This window comes from Abramis brama, assembly GCF_963993115.1.
Source record: "Abramis brama genome assembly, chromosome: 7".
Lineage (NCBI taxonomy): Eukaryota > Metazoa > Chordata > Actinopteri > Cypriniformes > Leuciscidae > Abramis > Abramis brama.
Window position 1 is genome coordinate 17425619 of NC_139969.1, and position 19555 is coordinate 17445173.

Genomic DNA, 19555 nt, shown 5'->3' on the forward strand with positions numbered 1-19555 from the left:
GATTACAACACACATTCACGGAATGGCAAAACATTGTGAAAGTCCTTTTTTTCCTCCCTAAATTATACTACATCAACTGTTAAATTTATCCAAGTTTCTTTATATTCTCCTGATCAAAAGTTAAAGATATCTATGAGCTGTCAGGACATTTCATACTACTCCTGTGAGTCTCTATCATGAAAGCTTTAAGTAGAAAAACACTGTAAATAGCTTTAAGCTCTAATAATTTTTTCTTAGATACACTCTCTGAATCAATTAATTATTTTCTCTACACTTGAGAAGAAGAAAAATGTTAATTGAACCATAAAAAGAATGTGAGATATTTAGAACTGTGGCCTGATCTAAAATGCTTTGACCTGCTTGAGTACTAACTTTTAACAGAAAATAAAAAAAAAAAGGCAGACATGTTACTAATAAAATAAAATTCTAATACAAGAATACAAGAAAATAACTTTTAAAAATATATATAACCTAAAAATAGTTTTAACTCTGAGGGGGAGAAAAAAAATAAAGTGTAAAAATGCAAGTCAGAGTGACTCACCAATATGCCAGAAAATTGTTTTTCCTCCATGCTTTTGAAGCTCTCTTCGGCGTGGGTCCCCTTTCCAGAAGGATGCCCGTCCTGGCCTGTCTCTGTGCTCTCTGGGACTCGTCTTGAGCTGCTGGGGTAAGTGTCTCAGTTTCTGGTGGCACTGCTTCTCCCTCAATCGTTTCCTCTCTCTGCTAGTTCAGTCGGTTTGCAATGTTGGGCTGAGGTGGCGTCTCTGCTTTGTGCTAATTCTGCGTTAATCCAGGAACTTTTCTATGCTGTGAAAGGGACATGTGACAGGGAGAAGGAGGGAGGAAGAGGGGGGAAAAGCAACTATTAGCCCCCAAACGTGTTGTTCTCTCCTTAAAACAATGATTTCATAACTGCTGATAAGCCTCAGAAACACTGTCCATGTGCTGTGTGTCAGTGTGTCAGACTACAAAGTCTGAAATTCTGATATTACAAGAAGTGACGTAGGGGATGCTTATATGATAAACTAGGATGAAAAGATTTACTTTTTCCAGAAAATAACCAAAACAAAGGGCTACAGTACCGATGGGTACAGAGCATAAGCTTGTACTGAGAATACACAAACAACTAGGACATTTAGAAAATGACAATGATTTACCATGCCTACAAACAGGCACCATGAGGACTATATTGTAGATTGGTTAGACATTGAGACTACTTCCCACAATTACTCTTTTTTTACTACAAAAATTTTCAAAATACAGCACATGAACACCTTGAATGAATGAATGAAAATGTAGATGTTACACTAGTATTTACATAGTACAGTAATCCACAATTTAAAGGGGTAGTTCACCCAAAAATGACATTTCTGTCATTACTTACTCACCCTCATGTCGTTCCAATTCCAAATCCGCAAGACCTTCATTCATCTTCGGAACACAAATGAAGATATTTTTGATTAAATCCGAAAGGTTTCTGAAACAACGTCGTTGTACCTTTCAAGGCCCGGAAAGGTAGTAAAGACGTTGAAATAGTCCATGTGACTACATGACTACATGGCGCTGCACTGCATTTACTACGTGAACAGCGTAGGAGTATGACGTTGAAGAGAAAAGATTGTTGAATAAAGCTGTTATTTTTGTTTGTTTTTTTGCATACAAAATGTATTCTCGTCGCTTAATAACATTAAGGTTGAACCACTGTAGTCACATGGACTATTTTAATGATGTCTTTGCTAGCTTTCTGGGCCTTGAAAGTTGCAATAACGTTGCTGCCTATGGGCGGCTCAGAAACCTCTCGGATTTCATCAAAAATATCTTAATTTGTGTTCCGAAGATGAACGAATGTCTTAGGGGTTTGGAACAACATGAGGGTAATTAATGACAGAATTTTCATTTTTGGGTTAACTAACCCTTTAAAAATGAAATGTTTCTTGGCCTTCTTCACAATAACAGACTTGCTGTCAGTTTAAGGTAACATCAATACTCAAGTAGCTCTTCACCAACTGGAGCCTCTTAAATCACTTTAATGTTGTTGTGATCCACTCATCTTGGCACAAGCCGACATTGTGAATCACACATCCTGTATTAAAGTAAACGCTTCTCCAGACCAAGTAATTGAAATTAATACCTCAGCCTGGACGAGTGAACTTTTACTCATATTTATGGCAAGTGAACTTGCACTAATATTTAAGTGGAAAATTACTGCTATACAGTTTTGTTTTTTTGTCAATGAGAACATCAAACAAGGAGGGACGTGCAACAAACTATCCAAATAGAATAACAAATTAACAACTGTACACACACATACTTGGTTTCGCTATCTTCGTGGGGATTATCCAGACGTAATGGTTTTTATACTGTACAAACTGTATATTCTATCCCCTAAACCTACCCATCACAGAAAACTTTTTTACATTTTCAAAAAAACATAATTTACTATGTTTATTAATGCATTTCCCTTGTGGAGACCGCTGGCTGGTGAATGTAGGTGATCTCAGGTTTTACTATGGGGACATTTGGTGCCCAGTGCTCACAATGTAATATAAACCTGTACACACACACACACACACACACACACACACAGTAAAAGCATGGACAAAAGTAGGTTAAGAGACAAGTATTCCATCCCTCAGCACCTCGAACCTTCACAAAAAGATGTTTTTATGTACAAAAAGCAGCAAGATAAGACATGAGATAAGCCAAGCAAACACTCTAATCTGATGACTCCCTTATCAGTATTGAGTTGTCTATTGCACCACACAAAATGTGCTGTTTACTGAATGAGTTGAGGACTGCATATGGAAAAACTTAAAACTGTAACCAATAAGCACTTTAAACGTATGAAAGTCTCCAGAAAGGACAGGAAGCATGCATTAATAACAACAACAACATCAATAATAAATATATTTTCGGGGCCAAGCTCAAGACGACAATAAGATGGCTGGAAGTGTCAGACCAACTGCAACAATGAGCAATTAAAGACATTTTTAAGATGATTTTAGGCAAAATGGGTGAAAAAATCATATATAGAGACATTAATAATATGATTTAATGGTTTGTCACTTTTGACCAATAGGTGGCGCAGTTACGAATGTGGTGTGGCAAGAGTGAGGAGACAATGACACAAACGAAGTTTATTGTTAATATGTCAAGGCATTGCAGAGATAAAGCCTGAATAGTCATTTTGGCATCATTCCTCAAATTTGCTGCTGCGATATTCAAAAACGGTTTTGTCTATCGACACGAAGTCCAAGTTTTGGTAAAAATCGGACAAACGGTCTAGGAGAAGTTCGAAAAAGTAGGTTTTACAAGAAAATAAAGATGGCGGACAGGAAGTTTGGCCAGATATGGCAAAATTGGTATCCATGTTTTCAGCATAACCGAAGGAATCTATTAAGACCAGTGACATTACAAAAGGGAAATTTATTCAAAAGTTATTAGCATTTTTGGAAATTTCATAATAACTTTTGACCAAAAGGTGGCGCTGTCTCTAAATCTTTTAAATACCTTCAGGGCATGGTGCTGATGGCACATACTGAGTTTCGTAATGTTACACCATTGCATTTGTTAAGTATAGCAGTTCATATCACAATACTGTATTGAAGTCAATGGGAATTTCATGTTTTGTTATATTATAGTGCCAACAAGAGGCATAATCCCACTATTTTTTTTTATGTGTATTCAGAGTGAGCCCATACATGTGTGTCAAATTTAGTGAAAATATCTCATTTCGTTTTGGAGTTATAGACATTTATATGTATAAACGCATAAAAAAGCCAACACTTTGTCTATTAGACTGTTCTCGATGTTCAGGGCCCAAACCACTAATTACTCCAAAGATACAGATTCTTGAGTTGTGCAATATTGTGTTTAAGCAAATATGGTATTACAAATCTGATCTTATTTAGCAATTACCCTTTTATGGACAGTATATAATATATATTAAAGGAACACGCCGACTTTTTGGGACTTTAGCTTATTCACCGTATCCCCCAGAGTTAGATAAGTCCATACATACCCTTTTCATCTCCGTGCGTGCCGTAACTCTGTCTGACGCACCCACCGCTAGCCTAGCTTAGCACAAAGACTGGAGGTAAACGGCTCCAGCTAGCATACTGCTCCCAATAAGTGACAAAATAACGCCAACATTTTCCTATTTACATGTTGTGATTTGTATAGTCACAGCGTGTACAAATAACAAGGTCACATGAGACACAGCCATCTTCTAACCGTAAAATGACAATTTTTCATGACGGAAAATTGCGCCATAGGGTGCAATCGTATTGAGCTAGGGAATCAGAGGAAAAAGAATTTTGTTTCTAGCCCTTATGATTCAAAAGTTAGTAGCATAAACATGAGTGAAACTTTGGACAGTTAGTGGCGCTAGAGGGATTTAGTTAGAGACTCCAAATTTGCTATGGTGACAGTTCAGACTATCCTCTATCAGTGTCCCAAATTTCATAACTTTCCCGCGGGCTGCCATAGACCCCCAGAGTGGAAGAAGAAGGAAGAAGAATAATAGGAATGCCTATGGATACAATAGATGCCTCTGCACCTTCGGTGCTTGGCTCCTAATAATTAAGAAATAGGTTTAAGAAATGTGTAAAAAAAATATTGGAGAAAGTGGAGATGTTTAATCCACTAATAAAAACAAACCCAAACCACCATGTCACTATCAATTCATCAACAAAGCCAAATCAGAAGCTGGATGTTATTTAGTAGCAACATGTCACATAAAACATTAATTTGTTGTATTAAAAGCACACATAGAACTGCAATAAGTGAAAGACAAGTGGCTTGTACAGCTTGAGGTCTCAGGTCTTGTTGTGGCCGGAAGTTACCACTGTCACTGAATGCACATGTGGGAGCTGACACTCAATCTGGGGCAATTCAACACTACAGAAGAGACTGTTTTAAACATTGCTGTGGGTGCGAGATATACCCTCCAAGTTCCAACAGAAGATATCCAACCAGTTCTGGGGCTGAGAAAACCTAATCCCCTTGTCAGCATCATTAGAATCTCAAGATGCTTGTGCTCATTACTAAGGCATTTTTGTTTAAAAAAATGTATAAGTTTAAATGTATTAAAACTAGACTGATCACTGTAGAAGGAGGACTTCAATAAATATTATTTCTCATTCTACTCACAATAATCACTGTCACAAATGTTTAATGGCCAATCAATTTAAGTACAACAGGGTTCAACTAGCTGTAGTGATAGAAAAGTTGATGAGTATTTCGCCCCCCCTGGAATGTCACTAATATGAATGGAATCAGAAGACAATGCAGTGTTCCAGAAACCCAGTTGGATGTGGTGGGTGGAAGTTGGGAAGTCACCTTGCAGACACTGCTTGAAGTGGCTAATGAAGTGTCTACACTCCAAAGCTGTGGCAGGTCATAGGGTGGCTCTCATTAGCCGTGACGGGTGGAAAAGACAGCTTCCAACAGCCACAGAGACTTAAACCATCACATCGAACTCCCTCTTTTCAGTTTCATTGGCATTCACAAGCCCTGGCTAATCACGCAGGCATCATGCCTAGCTTGCCTCGAACTGAACAGCCAATGGGAACACAATTCTAAAAACTAATTATGTAGAGATGTAAAATGTGTCCTGGTGTGGTTTGATGCACAAGAACAAGACTTTATCAATGAATCTGAAGTTATCTCAAATTAAAAAAAAAGATTTTCAGTGTCGCCACTGAAGTGCCGCCACCGCGGGGGGGGGAGTCCCATTATTGTAACAGATGTCAACCTAAAGTCTTTAATTCCAAAATCTAATTTCCATTTAACACATTTTACATTTTCCCAGCAAGAGCAAAACATCTTTCACTAGACTGGTAGCTATTTTAAGGTTTATGCTTGTCTTTTTGGACCTGAAAGCCATGATTACAACTGAGAATCTGGAGTAGCATGATACAATGTACCACACCTCCTCAACTCCACCCAACACAGATAACACAGAGCAGCTCCAAAACACTGCGATGCCTTCCTACTACAGTGAACTTTACCTCACACATGTGAGTAGAAATCGAGACTCAACAAACCATTTGATTATTCTTTAATAAACCAAGGCGATTATGATAAGGATCAAGATTTTAAAGTATTCTGCGGCACTTTTCTATGATTTGTCCAGTAAATAACAGACCATCATGACAGTATCAAATGTGGCAATATTTTACACTTGTGTGACACAGGACCTTTAGCACGACAAAACATTGATAGAAATAAAATGTATTAACAGTGATATAAGCAGTTCCTAAACCCGCCAAAAAGAAAGGACACTTCTTTCTTTGGTTTTTAATTATTTTTTGATCATTTTTCTGTTTATGTTGCTCATCCATGAAATGGATGCTATCTGATGCCTGTTGAAATGGATGCTATATGAAGCCGGATTCAGTTGCTACCCAGGTAAGTTTGAGATTAGTTTGAGCAAACTCTGATGGATTGGTTTTTAGCAATGTTCATCGCCATTGTAACTTAGGCTAATCTGCTCTGGAGCAGGTTTTATTCTGGGTTAGAGATCGCAAACCAAAAACTGGACTAATCAGCTGTAAGCACAGTGACATATATGTGATGCAATAAAGCCACTCCTCTTGTATCTCTCGATCCAAAATAAAAGCAGTTTATAGTAAAAAATATTTAGAGACAAAATTGCCCATATTTTGCAGCTAATTATTTAATAAATTTTAATTATATGAATTATTATAATTATGTGTAATTCATATTTTTACTATAGGGCAGTTGAATGCTATAATATGATTGGTTGACAAACATTCTAAGGTGTGCAATTATTTTCAGGAAAACGCACGGCTAAAGTAGTTCCAGGCAGGTCTTGACCGCATTACAGACCGCATGCCGTCACCGTTTTCACAGATTCACGTTTTTGACCTTTACACAGAGATGGTAACGGTATCGCTTTCAAAACCCGTTTTCAAAAACTTGCACTTAGAAACCTACTTTAAAGTTTGAGTTCTCAGGCCACCAAAATGCTGTTGTCGTGTAAATGAACAGCCAGAACACATTAAAAGTTTTCTGTTTTCAGTTGAAAATGGTGTTGTGTAAGCGGCCCCTAAGTTAATAACTAATGATTTTTACGGAAGTGAATCAATTAAAAACTTACTTAAGCTAGACAAATACTTTTCTTCTTGAGCTGCTGTACAGCCAAAACAATCTTTGTTGCATTAATTTCCTATTCTCACTGTAAACCTGCTTTGAAACAATCTGTATTGTAAAAATCGCTATATAAATTAAGGTAACTTGACTTGACTATAACGGGTAATATTACCCACACAACCCATTGCGCTTTGGAGGAGGATTCAGTTCAGAACTACAAACATGAATAAAAAGTGTTAAAAAACATGGCGGGTGTACACGACCGACGGTTAAGTAGAGAGGTTTAGATAAAGGGTGACTAATAATCAACATTTTACCTGATAAAACAATATTTATTTAACGTTGTTGTCCATGGCATGTTATATTTCATCTTTAACAACAATGTGGACTTTTATAAAGATCCATTAGGCCATTAACTTTTAAATGCATCTTAATGCAAACACATGAGGAGAGCTCTCAGCATGAAAGATCAACGTGCAACTTTCTCTCCAATACAGTACGAAATTAAATTCAATTAAATGTGGAGGATTTTAACTGTGACAAGATGATTGACAGGCCAGCTTACACTGACAAAATGCGTGTAACTATGCAGAGCGTCCATTGAAAGACGTGATAGTATGTCCCAAAGCTTGTCTACTTTTTTGCTATGTACTTTTTCTTCACAAAGAGTACATACTTTTAAGGCGTAGTTAGTATAAGTAGGCAAATTTGGGACGCAGCACCTGAGTTGACAGGGAAGGTTAATACCGAGTGTTGTGAGCCAGCTGAACCTAAACGAAACCGGGTTGGAATTGTAAGGTTTTGCCAACTCGACCTATTCTGAAAACTATCTTCGTGCAACAGGCTTCTGGAGGTGTTATCTGTAGATAATTTAAAGCACAAGAGTTAGTCTACTGCCTATCTAAATTCATTAGAATAACAAACTTTGCACAATTTTCTGGCAAATATTCAACTCAGAGTTCAATCCATCAATCTGAAGTACTCGGTCATGTACTTATTGTACATTTTATAAACATACGGTATAACTGGACATTTAAGGAATAACTTTTTACAATCTAACCATTTTTCCTTTTTTGTTTTTGTTTCTAACCATGTATCTCTGCAGTTTGTCTAGTTTTCCCTCCTTCCTCCCAGGTTGTTTAAAAGGGATAGGCTAACTACTGAAAACAGACATGATCAAATTCCACAGTATTTCCGAAAATCAATGACTGGAAAAATTCTTGAATCTTAACATTAGGAAGTTCAAGCATAACAGTACATCCCATAGAAAAACAACAACATTCCTGACTTCCACTCAACCAGCAAGGAAATATTGTTCGTACAGCCATTTAATCCCATTTACTTTACATTGTGGACAAATGGTGGACAGTCTGTCTGGCCAGGAAATTTAACGTTTTGATTTTCGGTCTGATGAAGGTGCCCATGCATGGGAGCACTAATTGTGAAAAACAGAACTACCTTCCGAGACTACATGTGCACAAACATTTGTAGGAGCTGGGATTTTTCAAAAGGCTTCAAAAAAGTAATCCTAAATCTTTCAGAATTTCTCACAAATTTCCATGAGGAAACTATCACCATAGTTTGCGGAGTTTTCTGACTGACTTTTAACCCCTAAATTGCACATACAACAAATGTACAAAACAAAAAAAACTTTAAATGGTGAATTATGGCCATAGCAAAAGGTAAAACAAACAAAAGGCAAATAAAGTCCTTTTGAAATTCACACTCTGGCACCTTTCCGGTTTGTGACATAGAATGTCAACACATGACTTTTTTTTTATGTGTGGGAGCTAAACCACACTATGCACGGTACAGAGGAAGTGTTTTGACAGCGTGGTCACTTAATGCATGATTTGACACACCTCTATGCACTGCTCTGCTCAATCATAAATGATCTTGACATGTTTGAGCACAGATTGGGCCCAGATGTTGCTGTGTGGTATGATTATCCTACATCTTCTCATCTCTTTAGTGGTAAAAATTATCTCAGCGTGCCCAACATGCATTTAAGCATGATGGATAGGCACGTGCAAAGTATGCTATAACAATCTGTTACATCACAGGTTAACCTAATTTCTTCTGAGGCCTGTGTGCAACTGAATGTTGGAGGTTGGTCTTTTATTTGTTTACTAATGGCCTTTTCCTTATTTTGTTTAAGGAAATTGGAAAGACGGCAACAATGTTTTAATTAGATTCAAATGGCAGAATGAAGCAAACCAGATTGTATTATAGTGTGTTCTTGAATATAGATTCAGCCAAATCAATGTAAGTGCCAGTTTCATGCATTTACAAAATACTTATTTTCTGTTAAAAGGAAGAATTTTCTAAACTCGTTAAATCATCTAAATCGACAACCTGTATGTTAGACCCTATACCGACTAAGCTACTGAAAGAGATGCTTCCAGAGGTCATAGATCTTCTTAATATCATTAATTCATCTTTGTCATTAGGATATGTACCAAAAACTTTTAAGCTGGCTATGATTAAACCGATTGTTAAAAAAACGCAACTTGATTCTACAGAATTAGTCAATTACAGGCCGACCTCGAATCTACCTTTTCTGTCAAAGATACTTGAAAAGACAGTATCTTAACAACTATGTTTCTTTTTAGAAAGAAATTATATCTGCAAGGATTTTCAATCAGGATTTAGACTGTACCATAGTACTGAGACAGCTCTCATTAGAGTCACAAATGATTTTCTCTTATCATCAGATTGTGGTTGTATCTCTCTATTAGTCTTACTCGATCTTAGTGCTGCATTTGACACTATCGACCACAACATTCTTTTAAATAGACTTGAAAATTATGTTGGCATTAGTGGAATTTCATTAGCATGGTTTAAATCATACTTATCTGACCATTATCAGTTTGTAGCAGTACATGAAGAGATGTCTTATCGATCAAAAGTTCAGTATGGTATACCACAAGGCTCAGTACTAGGACCGTTGCAGTTCACTCTGTACATGCTACCCTTGGGAGATATCATTAGGAAGCATTGCATTAGTTTTCACTGTTATGGTAATGATGCGCAGCTCTATATTTCTTCACACCCTGACGAAACTCACAAAATCAAAAACAAAAACCAACTCACATGGAATGAATAGCTGATATAAAAAACTGGATGACTAGCTATATCCTACTACTTAATTCTGAAAAAACAGAGATTCTAATTATTTGACAAAAAAAACTTCCTCACATAATAACTTAGAATACTGTCTAACACTTGATGGCTGCTCTGTCAAGTCCTCGTCGTCGGTTAGGAACCTGGGTGTGCTCTTTGATACCAATCTTTCATTTGAAAGTCACGTGTCCAGTATCTGTAAAACCACATTTTTTCATCTTAAAAATATATCTAAATTACGTTATATGCTCTCAATGAAAAATGCAGAACAATAAGTTCATGTATTCATGAAATCAAGGCTAGATAATTGTAATGCTATTATGGGTGGTTGCCCTACATGCTTAATAAACAAACTACAGCTGGTCCAAAACGCAGCAGCTAGAGTTCTTACCAGAACCAGGAAGTATGACCATATTAGCCGGGTTCTGTCAACACTGCATTGGCTTCCTATTAAACATCGTGTACATTTTAAAATATTGCTGATACTTACAAAACACTAAATGGTTTCGCTCCCCAGTACTTGAGCGAGCTCTTAACGCATTATAGTCCTTCACGTCTATTGCGATCTCAAAATTCCGGCCAGTTGATAATACCTAGAATATCAAAAATCAACTGCTGGCGGTAGATCCTTTTCCTATTTAGCACCAAAACTTTGGAACAATCTTCCTAACATTGTCCAGGAAGCAGGCACACTCTGTCAGTTCAAATCTAGACTAAAAACACATCTCTTTGACCTAGCATACACATAACACATTATAGACTTCTATAATTCAATGTAAGGCTGCATAGATTAGGTCAGTCGGAACCGGGAACACTCCCCATAGATCCTGATGTACTTGTTACATCATAAGAAGAATGGCGTCTATGCTAATATTAGTCTCTCTGTTTATCCCGAGGTTTACCGCAGTCCGCTGGATCCAGACCGTATCCAGATCTGATGAAGGACCTGCGCCTGGACATGATGACAACGCAGTCCTGAAGTGTCAACCAGTCCCTCCCCTGTGAAGACCTCCTTCATTTCCCTTTACCTCAGTACAGATTAAAATGTTGTCGGGATAATTCCGGTTCGCGTGGCTACACAGACGCAACAAAAAAATTCTGTATTATAAATTTTTAAGGCCAGACAATAGTTTATTGAGGGTTGATTTGTAAAGAAGGACTACAAGCCTGCGCACATATATATTCAAACTCGCATACCTTTGGATTGAACACGTAATGCGCATGTGCGCAACGTCTGCGTTTTCGCGGGTTTGCATTTTTGAGGTTTGCGCAGAGATAACGGATAATCGTTTGCACCTTCGAACTTATTTCAGGGAGTGCGTTCTCGAGACACCAGGCACTGTTTTGGTGCGGATGGGCGGCCGGAGCGCATGCGAATGCTGCAAAAATGCTAGTTTAAATATCAAAACATTGCTATGAATATTGTTTCTTTTAAAAAATACCACAGTAACTGAGTTTTAGCCAGAAATAGTAAATCATTCCAGAAATCTCTATTCTCTACCTTTAAAATAGAAGCATCCACTATGACAAAGTTACAAATTAAGCATAGAAAGAAAACTGAACGTTAAAATAACTAAACTAAATATCTAAACTAAATATCTTATCCTGAAAAGCATATGCCAGTTAAAGTAGGGTAATACTGTATTATTTTAGTACTTTACTACTTGATAAAAATGCATGAGAAAGTATTACACCTAAACTAGGAGAAATTCAAGACATTTGACATTAAAACCACCTGACGTAAGTGTAGTGGATACTTGATCTCATTTGTATGTCACTTTGAATAAATGTAAATGTAATATGAGAAACCAAAAGTTATGTGTAACAACATTCTGTGACAATATAAAAAATCCACTTTTCAAGAACGTTACTGAATGTATGACTTTCTGTAATTTCTTGAGATATATCTAATGTTTGTTGTTTAAGAACAAAGATTACATATTCATCATTGAGACAATTTAGGTGTCTGAGTCTGAAGTAAGAGTCAAGCTAAGTAAGAGTGCTAGCTGACATTTGCCACTGTAAATGATTCCAATCAAAACCATTAAAATGTGTCGCAAATCTGGTAATCTGAAGTCATTTAAATTGAACATGAATCTGAAAACGAAAGCAAGAGGAAAAACCCTTTAAACCGCTAGAATAATTTCCACCGCCTGATATGGAGGAATTTTGGTTGAACAGGCCCTTCACATGCAAGTTTATTAAACAATAAATAGCTAACATTAAAGGATGTAATTATTCTATAGCTTAGGGTGCAAAATATAAAACAGCATCATTGCTGACACTTTTTCCGCCCTGTAATGCTGTTAGTAGAAAGAAATCTGACCTGAAACGAACAAGTAATAGTTTAACGTTTATATTAAACTGAATATCTGTACAATTATAGTAAGTCTTTAAACCGATGAACGTCTTACTAGTGCTATGAAATAAAATACGGAAGGATTATTCAGCTGTAGTGTAGGCTACACCTCGTGTAACGTTAGTATCATTGGTCTTACCATCGCTTGCTCCTCGGTGTTATACAGAAGACAGCACTGTCAGTGGATCTGTTAAAAATGCTCTGAAAGTAGGCTATTACCGGCGTCTAAAGAGTTTTGAACACTATCTTCTCATTAAATTGATGGACACTTCTTTGATAAACTTCCAATTTTCAAAGTGCACGCTCTGTTCAGATGTGGTCCAGCCCCCTTGATAAAAAAAGACCCTCCCATACACCACACGTGAAGATGGTGTTGAAGTTGTAGAGCTCTTAAATCATTTCAGCATAATGTAACTACCTAACAGTGCGTCGACTAACCGTTATCTAACTTACCCCGAAAATTCGTTTAAAAAAAATAACTCTCAAATAATTTGTACGTATAATAAACAGAATAAAAACATATAAATTCAATAATTAGCATAGGTTATGGTTAACAGCCTTAACAGATGATCTGGCTGAGATTAAGATTTACCGGTTATTGAGCACGTGCGTTTTGCTGCGGTTGGTGGATGTTTCCGGGAGACAATAGACCTGCGACTATAGTCATTGAGTAACAGTTTCACATTGAAACTGCAAATAAAACTGCAAAACTCTGATATTTTTATTAACCTGCTACTTTCTAACTCAGCTATTTTTGGTTTCTGGACCCTTTAAATGTAATAAATGTAAAAAGAGTGAGGCGTTCTGCCAAAACCTTACGGCTCTGTCGCATAGCAACACATTTCGAAGCAAACACAAAAAGGGAGCGTGGAATGAATATCATGGGTGAAATGAGGACATTTAGCGACAGACGCACATTCGTTACCTTTTTGTTCTCTAAAAGATGCTGGAAGACGATATAAGGAGGATATACACGCATCCCCATTCACGCGCCGTTGCGCAGCGTAGCGGTGGGTTTAACAACTGCTAGCAATACAAACGAGTGCTTGGCTTCAGCTGTAAGATGTAAGGTGTACCATTGGTCCCTCTCTAAATTTGCCGCTCTGTTGAAAAAAAAATGGCATGAACGCAATGATATTAAATTATTTATCCGAAGAGGCAGAATGCAGAGTCTAATCTAAATGACATGGGGACTTATGGAAAAAACGAAAGTATTCACAGTCATAAGTGTGTTGGTAAACATCTTTGTGATATGCGCCGTTGCTGTCATGCCTCAAATAAGCATTTATGCCATACAATTGGTAACCTAGCTATTGATAGCTTCATTAAACCACATGTTCTGTCTCTGCATCATTATTTAGATAATTCAGTATTAATGCTAACATTTTAATAGTTAAAGGAGTGTTTGGAGGAGCAGTATAACTTACTTAACGAAATTTCAAATTAATTCTTACTTTGGTTAGATTAATATGATTTATAATTTATCATGTAGCCTACATTTAAAGTTATTTTTACATTTACAGTTTTATCTTGTTCACCAGTTTCCTACTTCTAAACACGAACAACATCTTTGTTAGTGTGCTCCTCCACTACATGTGACATTGCATCAGCAGGTGTAATATCAGAGACAAACCTTAGGGAAGACTGCCATCTCGTGGTAGAAATTGATACCTGCAGATAAACTTTACACAACGAAAATTAATTATAATTATGATATTTAACGATGCGAACGAACGTTGGATTGTGCAATAAATGTCTGAAACAGCCTGTTTTTTTTTTTGTTTTTTTTACATAAATATGAAAAGTAGCCCACTTCTTATATTCGAGACTCCCCTGTAGAAACGTGTTATGACTTATTTCCAGGACTCAGGAGAGGGATATTGTAAGTGTTTTGTTGTGTAACATGTGTAGTTTCAATTATGAATTATTTTTTTATTTCACGTCAGTCTAAGTAAGCTTATGCTACCGTTGGTTTGAGAACCCATGAGGTTCTGTGGCTACACTGCTTACATATTTTCAGACAGTAGAGGGCGACATACTGTAGCTTTGAAAGACTAGTAGCAGTGACATGTTGTAGCCTATATTAGAATCCTGTATGTTCTAGACGACTAAATGTATTATTTACAATATTTGTGATGATTAAGAGGATTATAATTGTTGACAATGATGGAGATGTTGCATAAGTTAATTACTTGATTTTAGAGTATTTAGAGTGACGATAAGTAGGCTAGGCCTAACTAGGCATTAGACATTTTTAAAGGCTTTTTTTTTTAATGATAGGGCCTACATGAAGAGTGTAGGCCTACAGATCACATGAAAAACTTTTCTTTTAATTTTATTTGTTTGATAAATATTTCTATTAGGCTATCAATTTACATGAATAATTTATTTTGCCAGAGTTTTCCATTTATTTATTTTGTTTGTTTGTTTGCACCCAGTGCAATGGAGGAAAACTTATTTGTGCTATATGCTCTTTGTGTAGAAATAAGTAGGCTAACTTAAGAAAATGAGACAAAAGGCTGAGTACAAAAAAAAGAAAATGCTTTTAATTCTGAAAATCCATGAAAAAAATACTCCCTGACTTGATACAAATGTTTAAATGGAGATTAAAAAAACATATAGCCTATACAAAAGTATGGGTCCTGCCCCGTTTTTATACATCTGGGAAAGTACTACATAATTTACCTTCTAAATGAACAAGAATCTCCTTCTGTTAAATACTGACATAATTTAAAGGAAATTACATTATACTGCTATTCACATAATAACTGCTGTCCCAAAAAAGGAATTGTCTTAACAATATAAAATTCTCTTGTCGTTTAAAATAGATATAGTGTCTTTTTTTTTACATGTGCCTCTTCATGTGCAGGGCCAGGTGATCCGAGCGGGAGAAAGCTCTCTCGCACAGGTGGCACTGAAACGGCCTGTGTCCGGTGTGTTTCCTGTAGTGACGCGTCAACTCGTCCGACCTGGCGAACTTCCAGCCACAGCCTTCCCAACTGCAGTGGTAGGGTTTCTCACCTGTGGACAGAACGGGGGAAAACATTTATTATTGTGTACCAAAACGTTAAAAGTCGAGGTTAAAAGTCAGAAATGAAGTAAAAACAACATGTGAAATAAAACTCAACCACATACCTGTGTGTGTCCGCATGTGCGCTTTCAAATGGGAGCTTTTCGTGTACGTTTTCCCACATCCGGGGAAATCACAGCTGTGCGTCGCAGTCCGTTTTCGTGCCCATGACCGACGCCCTCGTTTTGGCTTGCTGTCTTCTGGGTTTAAAAATCCCAGGAGCGGTGAGGATGGTGGAGTCAGCATCACACCTGGCATGGCCGGGTGATTTGCCCGCAATGGTTCGCTAAACATACTGTAATGTCCGTGGTACTGCTGATGCTGGGCGTATTGAGGAGGAAAAGACGCGCTGTTCATGAACTGCTGTTGATGTGCAATGTCAATGTGATGGTGAGAGTTCATTTCAGTTAGGATGCAGTCTTTCCTCCCTAAAATGTCCCGAGGCACATCGTGTTGCACGTGATGCCCATAAGTCATCACGCGCTGGGGTTCTTGTTCATAATAATGACCCACGTAGTCGTTGGCCATCATGCAGGATTGCTCGTGGTTTTCAGATTTGATTTTGTATCCCATGTTATTAGAAGTGGACACATGGTTTCGACAGTTCAGAGCTCTTAGTTCAGTGTACTCCAGTCTGTCTACATGTCTGTCTTTAAAATCATGCGAGTCGCCGTGATAATTCATGTCCGAGGTAAACAACTCGGCTACCAGACTGTGGCCGGGACGTGCGGTAAAGTTGTTGCCACAAAAAGCGTTCGGCGTTGGGTGACATCCATCGCTGTCGTATACAGTACTGCAGCTTTCGGGTGACTCCGGTAGAGAATAGGCGGGCGGCGGTTGCGCTGAGTTGTTGTCAATGTCAGACGTGACCGAGTTGGACAGAATGAACTCTAGATCCAAAAACTTGGAAAGATCGTCCTCGTCTTTGGCCAAAGATGGAGATTCGACAATGCTGAACTCCACCTCGATGAGGGGTCTCACGTCTCCAACTGTCTTAGTTGGGTCAACTTTCCAGTCCTGAGGGAGGAAAAACATTCTGGTTAGACACCTTTCTCAGATGATCGGTGATTAAAATAAAAATAAAAAATCCACTAAGCAAGAATATTTATAAAGATGTAGCATTACACTTAAATTTTAAAATGTAAACAAAAAAAACCCCAACTTGTTCGGCGCAACTATTTGGGATTCACAACACAGTCAAACGTCAACTGTCTTTCATTATGTTAACAAAACACGTAGTTCTTGCAATGTAGGCTAAATAGGCTATAATGACAATTTTTATGTTGTGCAAATGAAGCTACTATACGATCATAATTGGTTTTCTCCTCGGACGATTTTTTTTATTTATTTTTTTTACCTCTAGTTAGGCTACCATAAATTTGTAGCATAACTCCTGCGATTAGTTAAACGTAAAATAGTCTACACAACGAAATGTATAAATACACTCAAAATACGTTTTAAATATGTCTAAATAACTTTAAATGAAGAGTTGAACTCACCCGAACAATTTCAGACTGCTTTTGGTCTAAAATCTGGTTGCTTGAAAAAGTATTTATCGAAGGCAACATCGCATCTGCAAGAGCCATGTTGCAAATGTTAGGGAGTTGTTCAGTCTCATTCATCCGAGACAGACAATGCGTCTCTAATACGTTTGACTGGCTTCCTACCTGTCCCATTATAAGGAGTGTCGTGTGGGCGTGCTCTCGTGACGTTGGTCATGTAGTTGTAGCCTATCAAGTATTTACTCTGGCTATCCTTAACAACATGTAAATATTGTCAAAGCACAGTTGATTATTTGGCCTATAATTAAACGTATAATGAATAGCCTAAAACGTAAAATGAATCTCCTTGTTCCATTAAATTGTGAAGACTACTTAGATACTCTGTGTTCTGGAGGATAATAGAATTAGACATTCTAAAATGTGCACGCTGAACCTGCTGTTGCAGTTTCATTGCAAAAAATCTCACATCACACCATATTTAATAAGAATTCGGTTAATCATACTCATACGATTGTGTAGATTCAAGAACAAAGTAAAAACTTTTACCTCCAAATAATTATACTAATGAATGTAAGCGGCTTGTCGAATTTGCCCCTGAATTCTGAGTGTAGTTTGAGTGCTGAAGGGGGCGCCACAAACCCCATGCTCGGTCAAACTTCTTGTAGTTTATTGGAGGGCCATGCAAACCGTATTATTTTGGTGAATTATTTTTTTATATATATATATAAATCTAATAAAATGTGTTGAAAATATTGAATATAAATTATTTATCATTTTATTATTTATAGGGTCTATATTAAATGTGTGTGGTAGCCTAAACAATGCTTGATATAATTGCAAACAAGAAAATGTTTCAAGAGGACAACAGAAATCATAGGCTAAATTAATTACTATTAAAACAAACATTTTATATAATGTGGAGCCAAATGTTTCAGTCAACTAGCCACATTACTGTGAGTTTCACCTCTTCATTCGTATTAAAATGGACCTGATCTAATGTGTCTGATAGGTATTAATTTATCCAGATCGAACTCCTGCTTAATTAGCATTTGAAAACCAGCTGTAAAATCTCGGAGCCATCGAAACAACATGATAATCTCAATGTTCAACAATGCAGGTACATGTTAGGTTAATGATCTCTGAGTCAATAGACCTCCTCTTTCAGTTGATTAAAATGTAAATGAATGGCCTAATGCTCTCGGGCTTATTTTAGAGACAAGGCTTTAACCAAAACACTCTATTCCACCTGATGCCTTCAAGACGTGGCATTAAATATCCCCGACACAGTTAAAGTGTTGGTAGAATACAAAAAGATACTAGACATTTTATTTCAAAATAGCCTCAAATATTTTATGTCTGTATACATGCCTGAATATTTGCAGAGAAACAACGAAACGTTTTTCGCGTGCTGTTGCTTGCTCTGTGCAAACCAGCTGCATTTGCACAATCTGATTCTGTCGGTTTATATAGTCCAGTTATTTTTACCCTTTCTACGTAATTCAGATTCCGGTACAATTGCATTGTCTGGAGAGAGAGAGAGGTGGAAATGGAAATGGATAGAATTTCCTGAAATACAAAGGGCGTCCTTTCCCCCAGCACAAGCAGAGTAAGTTTAATTTAATTGTAAAAATATACAACTGAAGGCAACATACGTGCGAAATATTCAAGACATCGAACCTGTTCTCGCTTCTGTGTAGAGCGCGCGCGCACACACACACACACACACACACACACACACACACACATATATATATATACTTATATGTTTAATGTTGTATCATGTGCTATGTTTATGTTTTAAAACATCAAAGCTGTATGGTGTACCATTATTATAGTTGTTTATTATTATTATTATTATTGTTATTATTATTTATTTTGTTTATTTGACCGCTACATTTTGATACATATGATACAACAGCCTCAATTTTTGGATGTATTTTGCGATAAGAGCCTTACGCGTCCTGTCCTTGAAAGGAACGAGAGTTTGGTTTCATTTTTTCCCCTCTTTGTTGTTTTCTAAACACAATTAAGGAGATTGCAGATTGGCAGACAGGACACCGTCTTCCCGGAGACATTCAGTTGTATTTACAAGATGCCTAATGTGGACAGAGAATTTTTTTTTCACTGTCCACTTTAACTGAATCACGAGTGAAGCTAGATTAACATTATGGATAAAAATGCGCGTCTCTCTAAAGATAATCAGATAGGCCCACATACCAAATATTCTATTAAGAGATACAAAATGTATGTCGGTCCTGGAATACGCAGGGGACAGAAATAAATCCCTTAATAAATATTATAAGAAACATTAACTGTGTGCATTTCATGTTGTTTTTTATAAAATAATAATAATAATAAAAAGTTTTCTTGTTCATCAGCGTTTTT

The 19555-nt window shown here is 37.1% G+C and overlaps 2 protein-coding genes across 2 annotated transcripts in view; both read right to left on the minus strand.

Annotated features, from left to right (window-relative positions):
- Positions 1 to 12909, minus strand: part of slc6a9 (solute carrier family 6 member 9) — a 59972-nt gene extending 47063 nt beyond the window's left edge. The window contains exons 1-2 of the mRNA XM_084119948.1: positions 12738 to 12909; positions 542 to 807 (exon numbers count right to left, since the gene is read on the minus strand). Of these exons, the coding sequence (XP_083976074.1) occupies positions 542 to 571 (30 nt within the window). The 5' untranslated portion in view covers positions 572 to 807; positions 12738 to 12909. The remainder of the gene's footprint in view (positions 1 to 541; positions 808 to 12737) is intronic.
- A 2213-nt stretch (positions 12910 to 15122) lies between these two features.
- Positions 15123 to 17329, minus strand: klf17 (Kruppel like factor 17). The gene is made up of 3 exons (XM_084119372.1): positions 17168 to 17329; positions 15734 to 16685; positions 15123 to 15619 (listed from the first exon to the last, which is right to left on the minus strand). The coding sequence occupies exons 1-3, from the start codon at positions 17288 to 17290 to the stop codon at positions 15444 to 15446; spliced, it is 1251 nt and encodes a 416-aa protein (XP_083975498.1). The 5' UTR covers positions 17291 to 17329; the 3' UTR covers positions 15123 to 15443.
- Positions 17330 to 19555: the final 2226 nt, after the last annotated feature.

Excerpts from the sequence above, each read along its gene's own strand:
- klf17 (XM_084119372.1), bottom strand. The coding sequence starts at position 17,290 with ATGAATGAGACTGAACAACTCCCTAACATTTGCAACATGGCTCTTGCA. Across the intron at positions 16,686-17,167 it reads AGCAGTCTGAAATTGTTCGG|GACTGGAAAGTTGACCCAAC; the intron begins GTGAGTTCAACT and ends TTCCTCCCTCAG. Across the intron at positions 15,620-15,733 it reads GCACATGCGGACACACACAG|GTGAGAAACCCTACCACTGC; the intron begins GTATGTGGTTGA and ends TTCTGTCCACAG.